The following is an 18,359-nucleotide window of genomic DNA, read 5'->3' on the forward strand; positions in this document are numbered from 1 at the left end:
CTTTTCTTAAAGTTTCTTCCAAAGTCTTCCTAAGTTTTCCTTTACCCCTTCGACCTTGAACCTCTGTCCAGTAATTGCATTTTCTAACCGCAACGTCTGTAAGCCTTCGTTTCATATGTCCAAACTACCGTAACCGATTTTCTCTCATCTTTCCTTCAATTTCAGCTACTCCTACTTTACCTCAGATATCTTCATTCCTAATGTTATCCTTTCTCGTGTGCCCACACATTCAACGAAGCATTCTCATCTTCGCTACACCCATTTTATGTACGTGTTGATGCTTCACTACCCAACATTCCGTGCCATAAAGCATTGCTGACTTTATTGCCATCCTATAAAATTTCCCCCTAAGCTTCAATAGCATACGACGGTCACACAACACGCCGGATGCACTCTTCCACTTCATCCATCCAACTTGTATTCTATGGCTGAGGTCTCCATCCAACTCTTCTTTCTTTTGCAAGATAGATCCTTGGTAGTGAAAGCAGCCGCTCTTTGGTACTTCATGATCTCCAATCCTCACTCCAAACTCAGTACAATGATTTGATAGTATTCTCCTTTACTTGCAAATGAAAGGTCTTATGTCTGAATCTCGTAGATGACGAATTCGATATCAAATTAGGTTGCCTATTGTAAGATTTACCCGAACTCCCCCCTCCCCGTAATTTAAAATATATCGTTGTATAGAGAAAAAAAAAAGATAAATTCCATAGGAACATTCGCCTTTCTCCATTACACGTACAACTGTTGAACACCAACACAGTAAGACGAAACTCCGGCCACATTCAAGTTTTTACATATATACATGCAAAACTCACAATGGCATACCGGATGCATTGTGACTCGAGTTCTGCCAATTCAGGTCGCCTAAGATTCCTCAAACTTTGACCCCAATCTTCTTTCCAGCTAACGTTTCCTCGACTAGTAATCCAGATGATAGGAGGGATCGCACCTTTTGGATCTCTACACCCTGAAACATTATTCTCTTACAAACATAAAGTACAATGAAAATGATGATATTTATTGCATGCATATTTGCATTACATAGGGTAAGCGAAGAAGCTGTACACAGTCGTGTTTGTCTAGCCGAAGTACATCTACCAGAGGCAGCACACACTTCAGTTTTAGGTGCGTTCTTGATGATAAACTGCCAGGCCTCACTACTCCAGCAAGCGCTTATGCTTGCACCATCCGATAGCAGTCACATATAGGAATATGGTCCCGGCAGTACCGCCACCAACTGTCCACAGGAATTGTGGCATCCCTGCTTTTTCTTCATCAAATAGGTCAATATGGATGTTCATGCCCATGACACCAGCTACAACAACAAAGCTACTCACAGCCAGGGTTGCTGTTGTCAACATGACCCCCATTTGGAGGAGATTGTTCTGTTTGTCATCCAACATTATGTTGATGTAATCCTCTGTGTCGTCAACGTACTCCCTCAGCTGCCAAGGAACAATCAATATACAATAAATATACATGAAATAAAAACAGTAATGTTACACATCTAAACAAGAATGAAGTGATTCATTGATGATAAGAGGAGCAAATTCCACATATAAAGATGAATGCATAAATTTTATACTATGTAGTTATGATATGAAAGAAGGATAGGATGTCGGGAAAAGGAAATTTTGGTCCAGGATTTTGGAGAGTAGTAATGGAAATTGGCAATGAAAGCAACACGTGTTTTTTTCCAAGAACTGAATGAAGACTTTATAAAAAGATCCGGTTACATGTTTTAAACAAAGCAACATAACTTTATATTAGTTTCCTCGTATATAAGTTTTTGTGACATCCCACTTTCTTCTAGAGCAATAGAAGTTATAGAACCGCTCTCCATTTTAAATTATGTTCACTTCAAAATATTTGCACCGAACAAAATTGAAAGGTAAAATGTACTTGCATACCGTGGATAGCTTGTTCAGTGTACCATCAATTTGCACAAAATATGCCTCCAAAAGCATTTCAAGCTCTTCTACATCGAGTTCCTTTCCTACAGCACTATGCGTGGAGCTAGTAGCGGTCCCAAGGCTGTCCCTTCTAAGAAATTGATGCCGGGGGTCATCAGTGTTTTGAGGATCACCTTCAAAATTGAAGTGGTCCCCACCAGCTTCCATTGAGATTTCAGTGGGACCCCTGATACAGTACAACAGGAAAGTTACGACTGAAGAACTGACATGGCTATTAATTAAAATGAGAATGAGATTTTAAGTTCCCCTGCCTGTCATCCATGTCTGATCCTGGAGCTTCAGGATCCATGTCATCTCTCTCACCCAAGGACGAAGTGGACGAATTTTCAAGATGTTGCTGAACCAACTTGTCAGTTAGATACATTTCAGCCATATCTTCATCATCATCAAGCAAGTGTTCTAGTTCATCCCTCACCTAGAAGTAATACATGACAAATTTAGCACTGAGAAAGCCATCTAGTTTATCCATTGGTTAATCATGTCATCAGAAATGTAACTTTACAACCACAAGCCTCTACGAAGGAAGATCTCCATTTAATCTTTGCCGTGAAAGGAAAGGGTATGGATTATCAAATGCTATGCTAACCTTCTGAACACGGCCGGTAATTGCAACCAAGCGACTCTTGATTTGGCGCACGCGTTCCAAATTGAGAGTACTAATCTTTGAAGTGAGCTTATCTAAAGCTGGATGAGCTTCTTGCTCCAATGTTTTTGCCTGTTCTCAAATTTGCATAAACAAGGAAAACAAGTTACACATAATGGAATGAATTATTGAATGAGGCAATCTAATCCGGAATATGGTATTCACTTACTTCATTCTCTAAGACACTGCAAGCAGCCTCAAGGCATGCCTCCAATGCAACAAACTCAAAAGGCAGAACCTTAAAACCATCACGATTCTCCTCCAGACCTTGCTTCTCTGTTGCCCCACCTTCCCCATTTCCACCAGCAGCTCTTCTCACTTGTGCATCTGCCTCTGCTTCTTCCATTTCATACCAATTCGATTCATTGTCATTGCCCTCCTTCTCCTACCCAAAATTAACAACACAAAACAATGACAAAATCACAATTAAATACAGTGTTCTAAAAATCGGCCTAAGGGTTAGGCGGTGAAGGCCTACCGCGACTTAGTGCAAATCGTTATTTACAAGATATACAATAAATTTACATAAATCTGCCTAGGCCCCTAGCCGCCTAGGCGTTAGGCTCCTGCCCACCGCTCGACTAGCGCCTAGTGTTTTTTAGAACCTTAATTAAATAACACCACAATCAACAACAAAGCTTTTTTTTTTTTAACAAAAAATATTATCTGTACTAAGGGGGAGAGGGTGTGTTTAGCCTCATAATGGGTTAGCAATAATGTGGTTCAAATTAGCCTTTGGCAAGAATTGAATCTAAGACCTCTCACTTAACGAATACCACCAAACTGTAGTACTAAGTGGCCACAATAATCACAATTAACAATGTTAGAATTCCCTCCTCATGAAATTAAATGCTCATCTTTAATGCGCAGCTGTCTAAGAAGCAAAATCCTTGGACAAAGAAAGGTTTTTCCAGTTTCAAGAACTGAGTAAATGTAAAGCAGCCCAATATTGATTGCTTTGTCTATCCCCTTCCATAGTTTTCTATAAGGGAGTTGATCATGAATATATATATGTTTTTAGCTTGTAGCTCTTCCACAGAGTGTGAGTGTAATAGAAAAATAGTGAGTTCATCCAAGAGTGTGTGCGTGTTCTTGAGTTAGTCAGCCTCTGAAGTTTAGAGAGATTAGTATTTGTAATCCCATTCAAATAGTGGACGTGGACTTTGTCTTGTGGTTTTTCCCTTCACATCGGAGGGTTTTTTTCCACAAAATTCTGGTGTCTTTTTGTTCACTTTTAATTTCTGTTTACTTGTGTTTTATTTCCTGTGATTTACACCAGCAGCAAGCTGCTGTTTTCGCTGCAGCAAACTCAACAATTGGTATCAGAGCCAGGTTGCCTTGTAGATCATGGATGTCCACACAAATCGAATGGTGAGCCTAAATGGAAGAAACTGCATTATTTGGAAATAAAAAATGGAGGACTTACTGCATTGCAAGGATATGTTCGGTCCAATTGAAGGTGACAAGCGAGAAAAAATGTCCGATGAGGAATGGAAGAAACAAAACCAAAGAACCATTGGAGTTATCAGGCAATGGCTTGATGATAGTGTGTATCATCACATTTCGAAGGAGACTGACGCACTTTCGTTGTGGAAGAAGCTTGAAAACTTATACAAAAGAAAGACAGCGGGCAACAAAGTTTTGTTGATGAAAAAACTTGTCAATTTAAAGTTCAAAGATGGCACCTCCGTCAACGAACACTTGAACGGGATGCAAAACATCGTCAATCAGCTCTCTTCAATGAATATGGTGTTGGATGATGAACTACAAGCTCTCTTGCTTCTCAGTTCTCTTCCAAACAGTTGGGAAACCTTGGCCATTTCTGTGATCAACTTTGCTCCAGATGGAGTCTTGTCCATGAATCAAGTCACTGCTAGTTTGCTGAACGAAGAAACGAGAAGAAAATCCACAGATTCTTCCTGCTCATAAGCTTTGCTTGTAGAAAAGAGGGGGAGGAATAAAAATAGAAGTGCTTATCCTCAGTCTCATGGGAGGTCAAGAAGCAAATCAAGGCCAAGAAAGGATGTTGTATGTCATTATTGTCGTTTAAAAGGTCACTACAGAAGAGAATGCAGAAAATTCAAGAAGGAGAAGAAAATGAAGAAAAACAAGAAAAGAAAGATACTGCTGCTATATCCTCAGACGATGATATTATTGTTCTCTCGAAGTGTGAAAAATCATGCTTGAATATGTCTTATGAAGATACCACTTGGACAATAGACTCCTGAGCCTCCTTTCATGCTACTTCAAACAAGGCATTTTTTTCATCATATAAGGCTGGTGAAGTGAATCTAGAAACTGATCGTGGCAGTAAACTCATGCTCAATGACGTTAGACATGTGCCAGACCTACACCTAAATTTAAATTCTGTCGGAAAGCTGGATGATGCCGGATACAAGAATAAGTTTTCAAATAGGAGATGGAAGCTCAAAAAGGGATCCCTTGTAATTGCAAGTGGAAGAAAATGCTGCACTCTATATAGAACCCATGCTCAACCATGGAAGGGGGAGCTAAATGCAATGGAAAAGGATGCTTCGATCGATCTATGGCACAAGCGGCTGGGTCATATGAGTGAGAAGGGTTTGCAAATTCTTGCAAAGAAAGAAATCCTCCCTGAAATTAAAGGTACACACATAAACAGCTGCATTCATTGTTTAATTGGCAAGCAGCATAGAGTTTCTTTTCAAAGAAATCATGAAAGAAAATCAAATATTTTAGACATGGTTTATTCGGATGTGTGTGGGCCATTGAAAGTTAAATCCTTGGGTGGTGCTTCTTATTTTGTCACTTTCATAAATGATCATTCAAGAAAAGTTTGGGCATATGCTTTAAAAATAAAAGACCAGGTGCTGTCAACATTTAAAAGCTTTCATGCTATATGGTGGAAAAAGAGACAGGAGTGAAACTGAAATGCATTCGCACCGACAATGGTAGTGAGTACTTGGGACCATTTGTTGAGTACTGTAAAATGCATGGCATTAGACATGAGCAATTTGTTTTGAGAACTCCACAACACAATGGTGTTGCAGAAAGGATGAATCACACCATTGTGGAAAAAATAAGATGTTTGTTGTCTCATGCGAAATTGCCCAAAACTTTTTGGGGGTAGGCGATGAGAACATCATGTTATTTCATTAATTTGTCTCCTTCATCACCCTTAAATGGAGATGTTCCAGAGAAGGAATGGAGTAAGAAAGGTGTCTCATATGGACACTTGAAGACATTACGGTTGCAGAGCATCTGTGCATATAACCAAGGAAGAGAGATCAAGGCTTGATGACAAGGCCAAGCAATGTGTATTCTTGGGTTATGAAGATGAAAATTTTGGCTACAAATTGTGGGATCCTGTAAGCAAGAAAGTGGTTCGAAGTCGAGATGTGGTTTTCTTTGAAGACCAAACAATTGAAGATTTTGAGAAGAATGTAAAATGTGATCAGCCTTATTTTGATAGTCTGATTCATTTCGATCCAATTTCTCCTGTTGTAGCTCACGATGTTGAAGGGGGAGCTGAACCAGAAATTACAGATGATAATCATGATGGCCAAGAAAATGCAACGGTAGATTTTAATATCGAAAAGAGTCAAGAAGAACAACCCACGCGTGAACAAGATATGGAGTTAAGAAGGTCCAGAAGACAATGTGTACCATCCGTGAAATATTCGCCACACGAATATGTCCTACTTACAGATGGTGGCGAACCCGAATGCTTCCAAGAAGTGCAGTTTGATGTTCACAAAGAAGAATGGTTGAAAGCTATGCAAGAGGAGATGAATTCCTTGTATAAGAATCATATGTATGATTTGGTGGAAAGACCAAAGGGAAAGAAAGTTCTTCCAAACAAATGGGTTTTCAAGCTAAAAGAAACTGAAAACTCAAAACCAAGGTACAAAGCGAGATTGGTTGTGAAGGGGTATGCATAGAAGAAAGGCATTGATTTTGATGAGATATTCTCGCCGGTTGTGAAAATGACTTCAATTCGTGTTGTTCTGGGATTGGCAACAAGCATGAATGTGGAGATTGAGCAATTAGATGTCAAAACAGCCTTTCTACATGGTGATTTGCATGAAGATATTTATATGGAGCAGCCGGAAGGTTTTAAAATTAAAGGGAAGGAGCATATGGTCTGCAAGCTGAAAAAGAGTCTATATGGACTTGAACAAGCTCCAAGACAATGGTACAAGAAATTTGAGTCCTTCATGGTTGATAATAGGTTCAAGAAGACAGCTTCTGATCATTGTGTGTTCATTCAAAAATCTTCCAGTAAGGATTTCATTATATTGCTTCTATATGTGGACGATATGTTAATTGTTGGTCTGGATGCTGGTAAGATTGACAAGTTGAAGAAGAAGTTAAGCAAATCCTTTGATATGAAGGATTTGGAACCTGTGAAACAAATTCTTGGCATGCAAATCTCTCGAGACAAGAAAGAAGGCAAATTGTGGTTGTCTCAAGAAAGATATATTGAGAAAGTACTTGAAAGGTTCAACATGGACAAAGCCAAGTCTGTAAGCTGTCCATTTGCTGCTCACTTCAAGCTAAGCAACAGCCAATGCCCTTCAACAATGGAAGAAATGGAAGAAATGATGAAAATTCCCTATGCTTCAGCCGTAGGAAGTTTAATGTACGCAATGGTTTGCACTAGGCCAGACCTTGCCTATGCAGTAGGAGTGGTGAGCAGGTTTCTTGCAAATCCTGGGAAGGAGCATTGGGCAGCAGTTAAATGGATTCTAAGGTACCTTAGAGGTACTTCAAAGTTATGTTTGTGTTTTGGAAATAATAAGCCTGTTCTTGAAGGCTTCACGGATGCAGATTTGGCGGGAGACAGAGACACGAAAAGATCAACTTCAGGCTATTTATTTACTTTTGCAGGGGTTCAGGCTATTTATTTACTTTTGCAGGGGGAGCAGTGTCTTGGCAATCTAAATTGCAAAGGTAGAGTACATTGCCATTATAGAATGTTGCAAGGAGATGTTGTGGTTGAAGAGATATTTCAAAGAACTTGGTCTTCACCAGAAAAAGTTTGTCGTCTACTGCGACAATCAAAGTGCCATCCATCTCAGTAAGAATCCAAGTTTTCACTATAAGTCTAAACACATTGATATCAAGTACCATTGGATTCAAGATGTGCTTGAGAAAAAATTGTTGCAGCTGGACAAAGTTCATACCAACGGCAACAAGTATGATATGTTGACGAAAGCTCTTCCTAAAGGAAAACATGAGCGGTGCACAACATCAGGAGGTCTACATTTCTTCGACATGAGTCGGGAAGGGGGAGATTGTTAGAATTCCCTCCTCATGAAATTAAATGCCCATCTTTAATGCACAGCTGTCTAAGAAGCAAAATCCTTGGACAAAGAAAGGTTTTTCCAGTTTCAAGAACTGAGTAAATGTAAAGCAGCTCAATATTGATTGCTTTGTCTATCCCCTTCCATAGTTTTCTAGAAGGGAGTTGATTATGAATATAATATATATATGCTTTTAGCCTGTAGCTCTTCTACAAAGTGTGAGTGTAACAGAAAAATTAGTGAGTTCATCCAAGAGTGTGTGCGTGCTGTTGAGTTAGTCAGCCTCTAAAGTTTAGAGAGTTTAGTGTTTGTAATCCCATTCCAATAGTGGACGTATTTTGGACCTTGTCCTGTGGTTTTTCCCTTCACATCGGAGGGCTTTTTCCACAAAATTCTGGCGTCTTTTTGTTCACTTTTAATTTCTGTTTACTTGTGTTTTATTTCCTGTGATTTACACCAGCAGCAAGCTGCTGTTTTCGCTGCAGCAAACTCAACAAACAACACAGCTCAATACTAGAAATCACAATTGCAATCATAAACAATGGCCATTAGACGAAATATTTAAACTTTTTGGAACCTGGATTTTCACGGGTTTGGTGGTGGCTTGGTGGTGGCGCAAAAGCCGCCGCTGAAGCTCCTCAATAAATGGTGTGACAGACGGGTCTCGGGAATTGAGCAGCAGGACCTCATGGGCGGTGACGACGGCCTTGATGTGCTCCAAGTTGATCACGATAGCTCGCTCTCGACCCAGCACCGTAGACGGGTACGAAAGAAGCGGATCCAGGATACGAAGGTCCCGAGCGGGTAGACCGGTCCGCCGCATGATGGCGTGCTTGCCGGCCTCTACAACCTGGGCTTGCCCGCTGGAGTCCAGAAGCAGCCATGGCCTCACGCCAAGCCCCTTCTTCCGCAGCCCGCCGGCCACCGACATGCCGAGGCCGGGCATTATGGGTCGGATTGGGTCAGAGTCGTCCTCCGCTGGGGCTGTGGCCGACTTGGATGGGTGGTGATTCGGATGAGGGATTCTCATCACGGCGGTTGGGAATTGGGATTTGCAGGTCAACCTCTCCTGAATCCCTCTCTGTTTTGTAAGAGCTGGGATGATTTGCTGTGTTCAAGTTTTGCTCTAATTTTGTCATAAAGAATTAAAGATGAGATCAGGGATGGTAGACAAGATTAACATCCCAGACTCAACTGAGGGAGAGATTTTGCAGTGAGCCCAAAATACAGTGAGGTATCATACACTAATTCTATTTATATTATATTTTTATATTATAGCACCTGACGTAGACAATCATATCATTTGAAAAATTTGTAAAATTCAAGAAAATAAAGGAGAAAGACTCACCGTATACCATAATCATCATTTAATTAACTAGTTTTTCTTAATTATTAGTTTATTAAATAATGAACTAAATTAAAAAATCTGATTAATTTAAATAATGTGGCTATCCACATCATGCCACCTACAAAAACATAGTATGAATAGCATGATAATAAAAAAGAGTCACGTAATAGGGCCTACGAGTTGTCATCAGACAAATTTGGCCAATAATAAATGGGAAATCACGCTAAGTTCTTCAAATCGACGATACAAATAAAGTTACACCCTGTTCGGATGAGAAAGTTGGAATGACATAATTTTATTGTCTAAAATTTATGAATTTTCTTGTTTGATTATCCTAAAAGAACAATGGAAGTTGAAACATAATTTGTTATTTTTAAATTCTCACTCATGGAAATTTAGAAATGACACTTATTTATATGAAATTTAAAATTAGAAATTGCAAGTTTTTTTCCCACACAGAAATTCTAAATTTTCTATATTTATGAATCTAAACGAAAGAATTAGTGTATGTCAATTTATAAATTTTGATTTTTATCAAAATTATAAGTTTATTTCTCTGATTCAAATATAATGCTAGAAAAAATGAAAACATTTAGAAAAGGCATTCTGGGGAGGGATTTGAATGAGGTATGACCAAAACAAATGTGATTTGGTACTGAAAACTAAGCATAGCTCAGACTACGTTCCTACATATTAATCTCGCTATTGCGATCATCTAACATGTTGATGTCGTTATTGCGATCATGTGAACCACCACAACGCACAACTGATGAACAAATCTATACCAAACTTGCTGGTAACCATAATTTTAGGGCAAAATAGATCCAATGACAGCTTCCAAATATGCTTAAAATGGTCTGTCGGTGTTTAGATTATTTTTAATTTGAGGTTCAGAGATTTGTGAGTTATTGAAGTCGTTTCTGTTTGTATTCTTTCTTATTGTTTTGTCAAACATAAAATTTCATTAGAAGAAAATATTTATTTTAAGGCTAAATGATAGCTTTATTGATAAAATTAAACAGTACAAGAAGTTACTCGAACAAAAATTATAATAAAAATACAAAGCCAACTTCGGCTAGTCAATGAGCTGTGCCGCTAGCTGAAAGACTTTTTTTTTTGTTGAAAGGTGACTTTATTACTAACAGAGTAAATTGTAGCAATTGTTCTTCAATTTTAATTAAATTAGAGTAATGATCCATCAACTAAAAATTTATTATCATTGGTCTCTCAACTTATCAAAATGTGTAGCTATAGTCTTATTCATCAATTTCGTCAAAATTTTGTTAAAATAAGTTATGTTGGAATAACCATTTATATAATTAGGGTCTCTCAACTCGTCAAAGTGTGTAATTATAGTCATTTTCGTCAACTACGTTAAAATTTTTGTCAAAACAAGTTATGTAGGAATGACCATTGCTACAATTGGGTTAAAGTTAAGAGAACATTTCTCTAGTTGAATTAAGATTGAGGGACCAATAGTAATGGATTTTTAGTTGAGGGACCGTTGCTCTAATTGAAAACAATTAGAGTAAATTGTAACAATTGTTCTTCAATTTTAATTGAAATTACTAACAGAGTAAATTGTAACAATTTACAATAGTAATGGATTTTTAGTTGAGGGACCGTTGCTTTATTACTAACAGAGTAAATTGTAACAATTGTTCTTCAATTTTAATTAAATTAGAGTAATGGTCCATCAATTAAAAATTCATTATCATTGATTTCTCAACTTATCAAAATGTGTAGCTATAGTCCTATTCATCAATTTTGTCATAATTTTGTTAAAATAAGTTATGTTGGAATAACCATTTATATAATTAGGGTCTCTCAGCTCGTCAAAGTGTGTAATTATAGTCATTTTCGTCAACTACATTAAAATTTTTGTCAAAACAAGTTATGTAGGAAGGACCATTGCTACAATTGGGTTAAAGTTAAGGGAGCATTTCTCTAGTTGAATTAAGGTTGAGGGACCAATGATAATGGATTTGTAGTTGAGAAACCGTTGCTCCAATTGAGTTAAAATTCAGGGACCATAACTACAATTTACTCTTATCGACACAACATAATTACATAAGAAGAGGCCTCACTACAACAAACACACAAACAAATGAATAGACCTCCATTGTGACCAAGAGCCAAAAACATACAAAACAACGAAGCAAACCCTAACAGCTTTCTACATCGTCGCCGTTGGAAATCCGCTTGCCTACCAACTGAACCAACGTCCCAGCACACACCCGAAATCAAGCTGAAAAGAGCCCCAAAACTAGATGAAAACAGAGCGAACGCATAACCCCAGAACAGAGCCTCAAACACCGCTAGTGAGCACCACAACGGTAGCCGCCACAAATCGAAGGAAGCCAGTGGGAAGAAGCAGCCCACTAGCAATAGTGCCGTCAAAGGCAAACCCAACGAAGGAGGTGTTGTGAAGACCCGAACCAGAGCTCAAGACACCTTCCAGGTGAGACCCCGATTAATCGCGGTGAAATTAAGTAGGAGCCTAACCAGATTTTGGAGTCGATGAAGGATGGAGCCGATTGGGATGGAAAGTGAAATGAAGGGGGAAACGAAATGAAACAGGGAAAACAGGGTTAAAATGTGAAAGGAAGAGGGAAATGGAAAAAGGGCAAGAAGGGGCTACGAACAGAAACAGAAGCTGAAGGAGAAGGAGAAGGAAGTGAAAGGAAAATGGAGAGAGGAGGAGAAGAGTACTGCCACCAATCCTAGCCATAGCTAGGGCCTCTCATCAGTATAGATCCCTTCGAACTTGGATGCAAGCTTATGCATCAAACAAATGGAGGGTTCATCATAAAAATGCTACTTATTACCAAAATCATCAATTTGGGGAGAAAGCATTACATTGCTACAGAATTTGAGCCCGCAGCTATGAAATGGATGGAACTGGGAAACTCACACAAAGGAGAGAGAACTCTCACGAAAGAGCTAGAGGACAGCAGTGACTGTATACATGAAACACCTTGGCATTGGGTACTACTTAAATTGCCAGTATATATCGATAAGGAGGATGCACTAGTACAACATTGATTAATGAACTTTTGCAGGTACAACATGGGATGAAAATGTTGCTATGGAAAAAAAAGATAAGTCCAATTTTAATCTTTCAATAGATTGACTGGTAATCCCAAATTACTGACTAGAGAGGATAGTACGCGAACCACCTGCTAACCATAGCAAGACATTCTTCAGGTTTGTACTCCGGAGCTGCGTGGCCTCCTCCCTGCTCGAAGAGAAATTTTATTTTAGCTTTTGCTCAAACAAACTGTTGTATATAAAAACAAAGTTAACGATGGTTTTTTTAATTCTTGCCTTTATAGTTGTGTGTGTCAACTGGTAGCTTTCATGTGTGTACTGCACTCGGTATCTGGGGAAGAATTTTTACATAGTGTAGCTTGAGAAAATTGCAAATTAATTTTCTTGCTAGATTGAACTTAAATACAAGAAAATGAATTAGAAATCAACCCTGCAACTTGTCCATTGACGAGCCATGGTTTCCAGTGACTAGCAACCGTCAAGTTCAGAGATTCTATCCAAGCAATTGTAGCCATATAAGGAACATTCATGTCCTGGTCTCCACTGTCGATTTTTCAGCCCAAGATTTTGTCCAAGGATAAGGAATTAACGAACAAATAAGCGCTTCTTGTTTAAAACTTTTGTAAGCTTGAGTATAAGACACAATTGATGTAAGAGTATACCACATTACCTGTAAACCAGAACTCTGTAGCCTTGTTTTATGAGGTTTTCAAGATAAATAAGACTAGAGGCAATATCATGTATAAATGAAGTTTGTAAGCTCGTATTGCATCTCGCCCATTCCTCAATACTCCCCTGATATTGTCATTTCAAAAACTCAGTTTGATCAGAAAATTATGTCACCTATGATGACTATTTCGTGGTTAGTTTTAAAACAAATTATGCAAATTGAAAACATATAGTTTTAGGTTTTTAGTTTTAAATTTGTGCACATTTGCTTATACATTTCTTTTCACTATCTTCCATCCTTCCTCGCTCTTCTATATCCCTCATTTCTGCCATGTATTCCCCTCTATTTCTAACACAAACTAAAACTAAAAATGAAATTGTTATCAAACGGGATTTTGTATCGTATTATTTCTAATTAAATTTTACTATGTTTTTCTTTTTGGTAACATTAGAATATAACTAAATAATTACCTCCCGAATGTGGAGAGCATTCTGAACCGCTTTATCATTTGCCCAAATATCAGAGAAGATATAGTTGTCTTTCTGCATGAAAAGCAATGTAGATACATGCTGAGTTAATAAAAAGTTTACATTGACTAATGCATGTGTGCGTGCAGAAATATATAGAGGGCAGCTCACCCGGCACCATTGCCTTGGAAGTTGAGAAAAAGGAAGGAGAAGTTTTACAGAGTCATTACTGAGATGGTTCGGGGTTGGGGATGAATCAATACATTTTGGTTCCAATATATTCACGTCGTTTATGTCTTTGACACACTGTTGATTCAAATGTAAAGCCAGTACCTCTTGATATATCTCACAATATTACTCATACAAGGGTAAAGTGATAGTTTTTAGTGAGTTAGATAGGTAGTTATTAAAGAAATAGGAAATTGATCAGGATTGAACCTCACTAGGACCATTCTGTACACACCTCCTTGATAAGGTCCAAGTCTTCCAGGCATGAGTCATTGTCTGGATCCACATCGATATACTCTCCCTTGCAGTTTGTTTTAGTTGACTACGAAAGTTTAACAATGACCACCATAAGAGAGACAATAATATCTCATTAGCAAAAAATTAGTTTGGATATATGTGTGTGTGCGCCCTCGTGCAAGAGCATTACATATAGAGATGTATTGTTGAATATTTTGTTACATTGAAACATGAGTCAAATAATTTTGGGTTCTCCCACCTATACTGTCAATTTGGATAGCGTTGGATGCTCACATTCTAATATATGCGTATAACTTAATCAAAAAAGCTTTTGACGATCTTATTAGACAATCATCTCCCAAAAATTTTTGTCACGCATAAAATGAACTGCAAAGAGTACATGTACAGACTTTGTAGTTCAATTATTTAAAAGCATTCATATTTGCACCAAAAGTCACAATTTTTTATTTTTATTTTTTTTTTGTCAAACAGAAGTCACAATTTCAGTTCTACTCTCTACTTCCCAAATATCGTTATAAAAGAAAAATAAAAATAAAAAAACCCTCAAAGAAGCATGCACATGTTCAAGAGTTCTATTCATACAGAAATCATAATACTTTTAGGTGATGAAGCCATGAAAAACAAATATTCACATTATGCCTCATCCTGAAAAGCAAACCTTCTTCATACATATAATAACTTCAAGAGTTAATTGTCTAATAGTTTTTATCCATGACTCCATAATAGTAACTTAAATATGGACAACCCACTGAAACATGTGCGTATTATATACGAACAAATACTAGCTACCTTCTCTATTTAGCTTATTCTTTGTACCTTTCTCACTCACATTTTAACATGTGGTGGCGGCTACTCTGAGAGGAGAAATTTTTAGTTGTGACGCAAACGCGGGTGGTACACGTGTTTTTATGTAAGTGGTGGGAAATTTTATTTTTAAGTTATTAATTTTTTAATACACATATCTCACCATTTATATAGCGACACGTGATGTACCACCCTGTGTGACGGTTACATTGGAAAATCTCTACTCCGAGAGGACTTGGTAGAGCATAAGGTTAGTGAAGAAGTGAATGCATAGAGAGATAGGTGGTGGGACCTAGTTCTTATCATTTAATTAGTAATTTCAAAACATTGAGTTCTAGATGAAAGAGTAGAGTTCACGAGTCAAAAGATGAGTAGAAGGGCCACCCAAAAAAAAAAAAAAAAAAAAATACAAACTAGAAAGATAGCTAGCATTCTCTGTTACGTAATACTGGCCGGCCATACTTTAGTAAGCACAAAAATATTCTTACATCAGGTACATGCATGCAAGCAAACAAAGCAAAGGGTATATATTCACCTGGTATAGTTCATCTGATATTAGTGCTTTTAAGTGAGAAAGGGGTACAACATAATTACTATATCTGTGTGCTGAATGTATCGCCGGGTTGCCAAGCACATACCCCTGAGAATCCGAGACGTCATTGATGACTAGAAATTATTTAAGTAGAAAGGAACCGAAATGACTAAAAATTCAATGGCAAAAAATGTACTTTAAGATTCATTGCTGGCGCAACTCCTTTTTCATTACCTGCAGAAGAATTAATAGAAAACAAATTAAAACAAATTAGTCCGAACGTAATAAAATGCAAGAGGATTAATTACCATCGGCTATTTCTTGAACAACAACAGGAAGGACTATGCCTGAATAAGACTCTCCACCAATATAGAGTGGATTGTTGAGGAACTTGGGGTGATCTACAAGCCACTGCTCCACAACAGTGAAAAGAAAAATCAACAGTTAATTACTAGGGTTTAAGCCCAACAATTCATTTACCAAAAGCCTAAAATAACCCCTTTAGTGAATTCTCCAACCTTTCTAAGAAACTGATATGTCTGTGCGGCATGGGACGTGTCACTTGTATTGTATCCTTTCCAAGTTGTTGCATATGAAAATCCTGTGCCCACAGGTGCATCTATAAATATTATGTTGGCAACCTGAAATTTTTGGAGTTATATAAGAAATATATGAAAGGGAGAGGGAGGTGGGAGAAAAATATTGAAGAAATTTATTTTTATTTCAATTTCAAATTAGTATAAATAATTGTCTTATCCTTATTTTGTAAATAATGTTTGTTGTACATAAGGGTTATATAAGAAAATTAAAGACGTGATCTTTTAAGAAAGAGATTCACACAAGATGGTAAAGATTAGCTATTTTATCAAACATAAAATCCCAAACAGGCACAAGGCAATCGAAGTTTCGCACCTTTGTCCATGAGTATGGGTTCAACTTCAATTTTGGCTTGTTGCCAATGGAATGTGCGTAGTCAAATGAAAGTGGACCTACAGCAAAATTACAAGTACATACCTTAAACCTGTTTGTAAGAATTAACTATACGAAACTATTATGTACTTATCGCGTATAGAGCTACTTATTTTGGTGAATGACCCAGTCACAAATATTCGGGCAAGCCTTTTAAGGGGTAGGGTTACTTATCAGTAAAAGGATATATACATAACAGTACTGAAACAGAAATATGTACGTACCGATATTTACGTATACAAGGGTATGAAAACCAGAACACGCGGGACCTCCGGTGAGCCAAAGCACAAGAGGATCGTTCTCGGGACTCCTCTCAGACTCAATAAAGTAATAAAATAATTGCACATCATCATCGTCGCCCACTCCGACGTACCTTCATATAATTAAAGACATAATGTGATATTTCTGATGTATATATATTGCAATATAACTAATGGAGCTATATTAGTTTAATCAACTAAACACATAGATTATATTACAAAAGATGAAGGAACATATATATTATATATATATATATATATATATGTATATGTATATAGCAAATATGAGCAGTTTTGCTGCAGAAAACAGAGTGCAGGAAAGAGAGTATTTTGTTTCTAGTGATCATTCAAATCTATCTGCTGGTTTCTAAGTCAAAACCCATTCATCGCAGCCATATACATCTGGCACCAGATTAAACTTCACAAAATAGTTCAAGTTTACCAAATAAAACAGTTTTGGTACACTGCAAAGTTTTAATTTCAACAGTATTAGTATACTGAAAAGTTATCATACACTAATCTCTAATCTGTGGCTATAAGGGAGGAAGGAATGCATGATTATAATTTTCAAGTGTTAATTAATAACAATGTTGGTCTAACTGAGTGAGACTAAATTTGGAGACTAAGTTTTGAAAACTAAAGGACATAGAAGTTGATGATTGGTTTATTACTTAAAAGTTGATAAACATGTTTATTCATATTTGTGACACATTATTTAGTTTGCAGATTTAGTCTCCCTAGCATTATTCATATATTTTAGGGACAATACTTGTGTCCACTTCGTGAGTGAACCTATTTGTCTAAAATGTTATAATCAAACCATTCATTTTCAATATGTGAGAATGTTCATTTTTTATTATTTTATTTTATTTTATTTTTGTTTGTTTGTTTGCTGAGATAATCTTTAAATGGTGATTTCTAAAAGTTTCAGTCGAAACTTGGTTCAAACTTCAAAGGTTATGGCCCGAACTCGATCGTTTCACATGTACTCAAAAGAATGAATATAAGTGCACTTATAAAAAATAGAAGATGACAAGTTTATAAATAAATAAAAAAATATATACCAACCCAGTTTCAAGTTTGAAGGGTAGATCACCGGAAAAGCCCGGTAGGGAGTTGATGATGGACCAACTTGATGCAGCAACATAAATGTGAAAAAGGAGGAAAAGGAGAAGCACTTGCAGAAACATGGTGGATTATACGAAAAAGGAGAATCAGGAGAAGAACTACTCAGAAGAAGCACTTGAAACTACATATATATGAAGGGATTGTAGTCTGCAGTTGGGGTCCGATAAAATTTAATCAGTTTGGTCAAACTATTCATGAGATAAGGACCCCGTAGTAAGTGGCCTGTTATCCTTTCCACTTATCCCTTCCCATCTACGTACTGTTGTCCCTTCCATATATTACTCACTCTACCGTTAGCTCGATCTAGGTAGAATTGTAATGCTCATGAGTGGTTTCCGTTTTCTTTTTCGTCATTCTAAATTAATGTTATGGTTTGTTGGGGTCCATTTGAATGAAGTGATTCCCAAATCTACGTGATCGATGATAAAAATTATAAATAAAAAAAATAATAATAATTCTACTATCTAGCAAAAGTTCTTCGTACCACGTATTCATAGAGATCTGCAATGCACCTTAATCTGGTGCCAACTTCCAACCACCACATTTATGTCACCAAACTTTTCTCTCAAAAATACAAGTTACGTGGCAAAATGAAGGCCTTTTGAGACAAATGATTGGTGAAAATATTGTCGGTGCTGCGTGCAGTGATCGACGACCGAATTAAGCATGTGAGCCCCAACTCATAACAACCCAGAAACGCACAAGCTTGAAGAATAAAATATAAGCTGAGAGAGAGAGAG

At 37.4% G+C, this 18,359-nt stretch overlaps 2 protein-coding genes across 3 annotated transcripts; both read right to left on the reverse strand.

The window, feature by feature from the left end:
* Nucleotides 1–705: 705 nt before the first annotated feature.
* LOC137729839 (magnesium transporter MRS2-3-like) lies at nucleotides 706–9,139 on the reverse strand. 2 transcript variants are annotated; one of them, XM_068468883.1, is made up of 6 exons: nucleotides 8,482–9,139; nucleotides 2,789–3,001; nucleotides 2,563–2,691; nucleotides 2,228–2,391; nucleotides 1,914–2,142; nucleotides 706–1,448 (listed from the first exon to the last, which is right to left on the reverse strand). In XM_068468883.1, exons 1-6 carry the CDS (start codon nucleotides 8,932–8,934, stop codon nucleotides 1,161–1,163), a joined length of 1,476 nt encoding a protein of 491 aa, XP_068324984.1. In that variant the 5' UTR covers nucleotides 8,935–9,139; the 3' UTR covers nucleotides 706–1,160. The 2 variants fall into 2 exon arrangements, with proteins under 2 accessions (XP_068324984.1, XP_068324983.1); XM_068468882.1 differs by having other exon boundaries at nucleotides 2,789–3,004.
* Nucleotides 9,140–12,054: 2,915 nt separating this feature from the next.
* On the reverse strand, nucleotides 12,055–17,705 carry LOC137729477 (serine carboxypeptidase-like 7). Its single transcript, XM_068468438.1, has 14 exons — nucleotides 17,560–17,705; nucleotides 16,456–16,604; nucleotides 16,175–16,251; nucleotides 15,781–15,903; nucleotides 15,571–15,673; nucleotides 15,459–15,496; nucleotides 15,266–15,370; nucleotides 13,904–13,990; nucleotides 13,612–13,746; nucleotides 13,444–13,515; nucleotides 12,974–13,098; nucleotides 12,733–12,846; nucleotides 12,580–12,634; nucleotides 12,055–12,490 (listed from the first exon to the last, which is right to left on the reverse strand). The coding sequence occupies exons 1-14, from the start codon at nucleotides 17,679–17,681 to the stop codon at nucleotides 12,407–12,409; spliced, it is 1,389 nt and encodes a 462-aa protein (XP_068324539.1). The 5' UTR covers nucleotides 17,682–17,705; the 3' UTR covers nucleotides 12,055–12,406.
* Nucleotides 17,706–18,359: the final 654 nt, after the last annotated feature.

This window comes from Pyrus communis, chromosome 3 (genome assembly GCF_963583255.1).
Source record: "Pyrus communis chromosome 3, drPyrComm1.1, whole genome shotgun sequence".
Lineage (NCBI taxonomy): Eukaryota > Viridiplantae > Streptophyta > Magnoliopsida > Rosales > Rosaceae > Pyrus > Pyrus communis.

What these genes read in the sequence shown, in the direction of transcription:
- LOC137729839 (XM_068468882.1), bottom strand. Translation starts at nt 8,934, where the DNA reads ATGAGAATCCCTCATCCGAATCACCACCCATCCAAGTCGGCCACAGCC. An exon ending in CCAAACCCGTGAAAATCCAG is followed by an intron (nt 3,005 to 8,481) that starts GTTCCAAAAAGT and finishes AATTTTGGGTAG; the next exon opens with GAGAAGGAGGGCAATGACAA. An exon ending in GCAGTGTCTTAGAGAATGAA is followed by an intron (nt 2,692 to 2,788) that starts GTAAGTGAATAC and finishes ATTTGAGAACAG; the next exon opens with GCAAAAACATTGGAGCAAGA.
- LOC137729477 (XM_068468438.1), bottom strand. Translation starts at nt 17,681, where the DNA reads ATGTTTCTGCAAGTGCTTCTCCTTTTCCTCCTTTTTCACATTTATGTT. An exon ending in CCCTTCAAACTTGAAACTGG is followed by an intron (nt 16,605 to 17,559) that starts GTTGGTATATAT and finishes AATTATATGAAG; the next exon opens with GTACGTCGGAGTGGGCGACG. An exon ending in TTCCAAGGCAATGGTGCCGG is followed by an intron (nt 13,516 to 13,611) that starts GTGAGCTGCCCT and finishes CTTTTCATGCAG; the next exon opens with AAAGACAACTATATCTTCTC.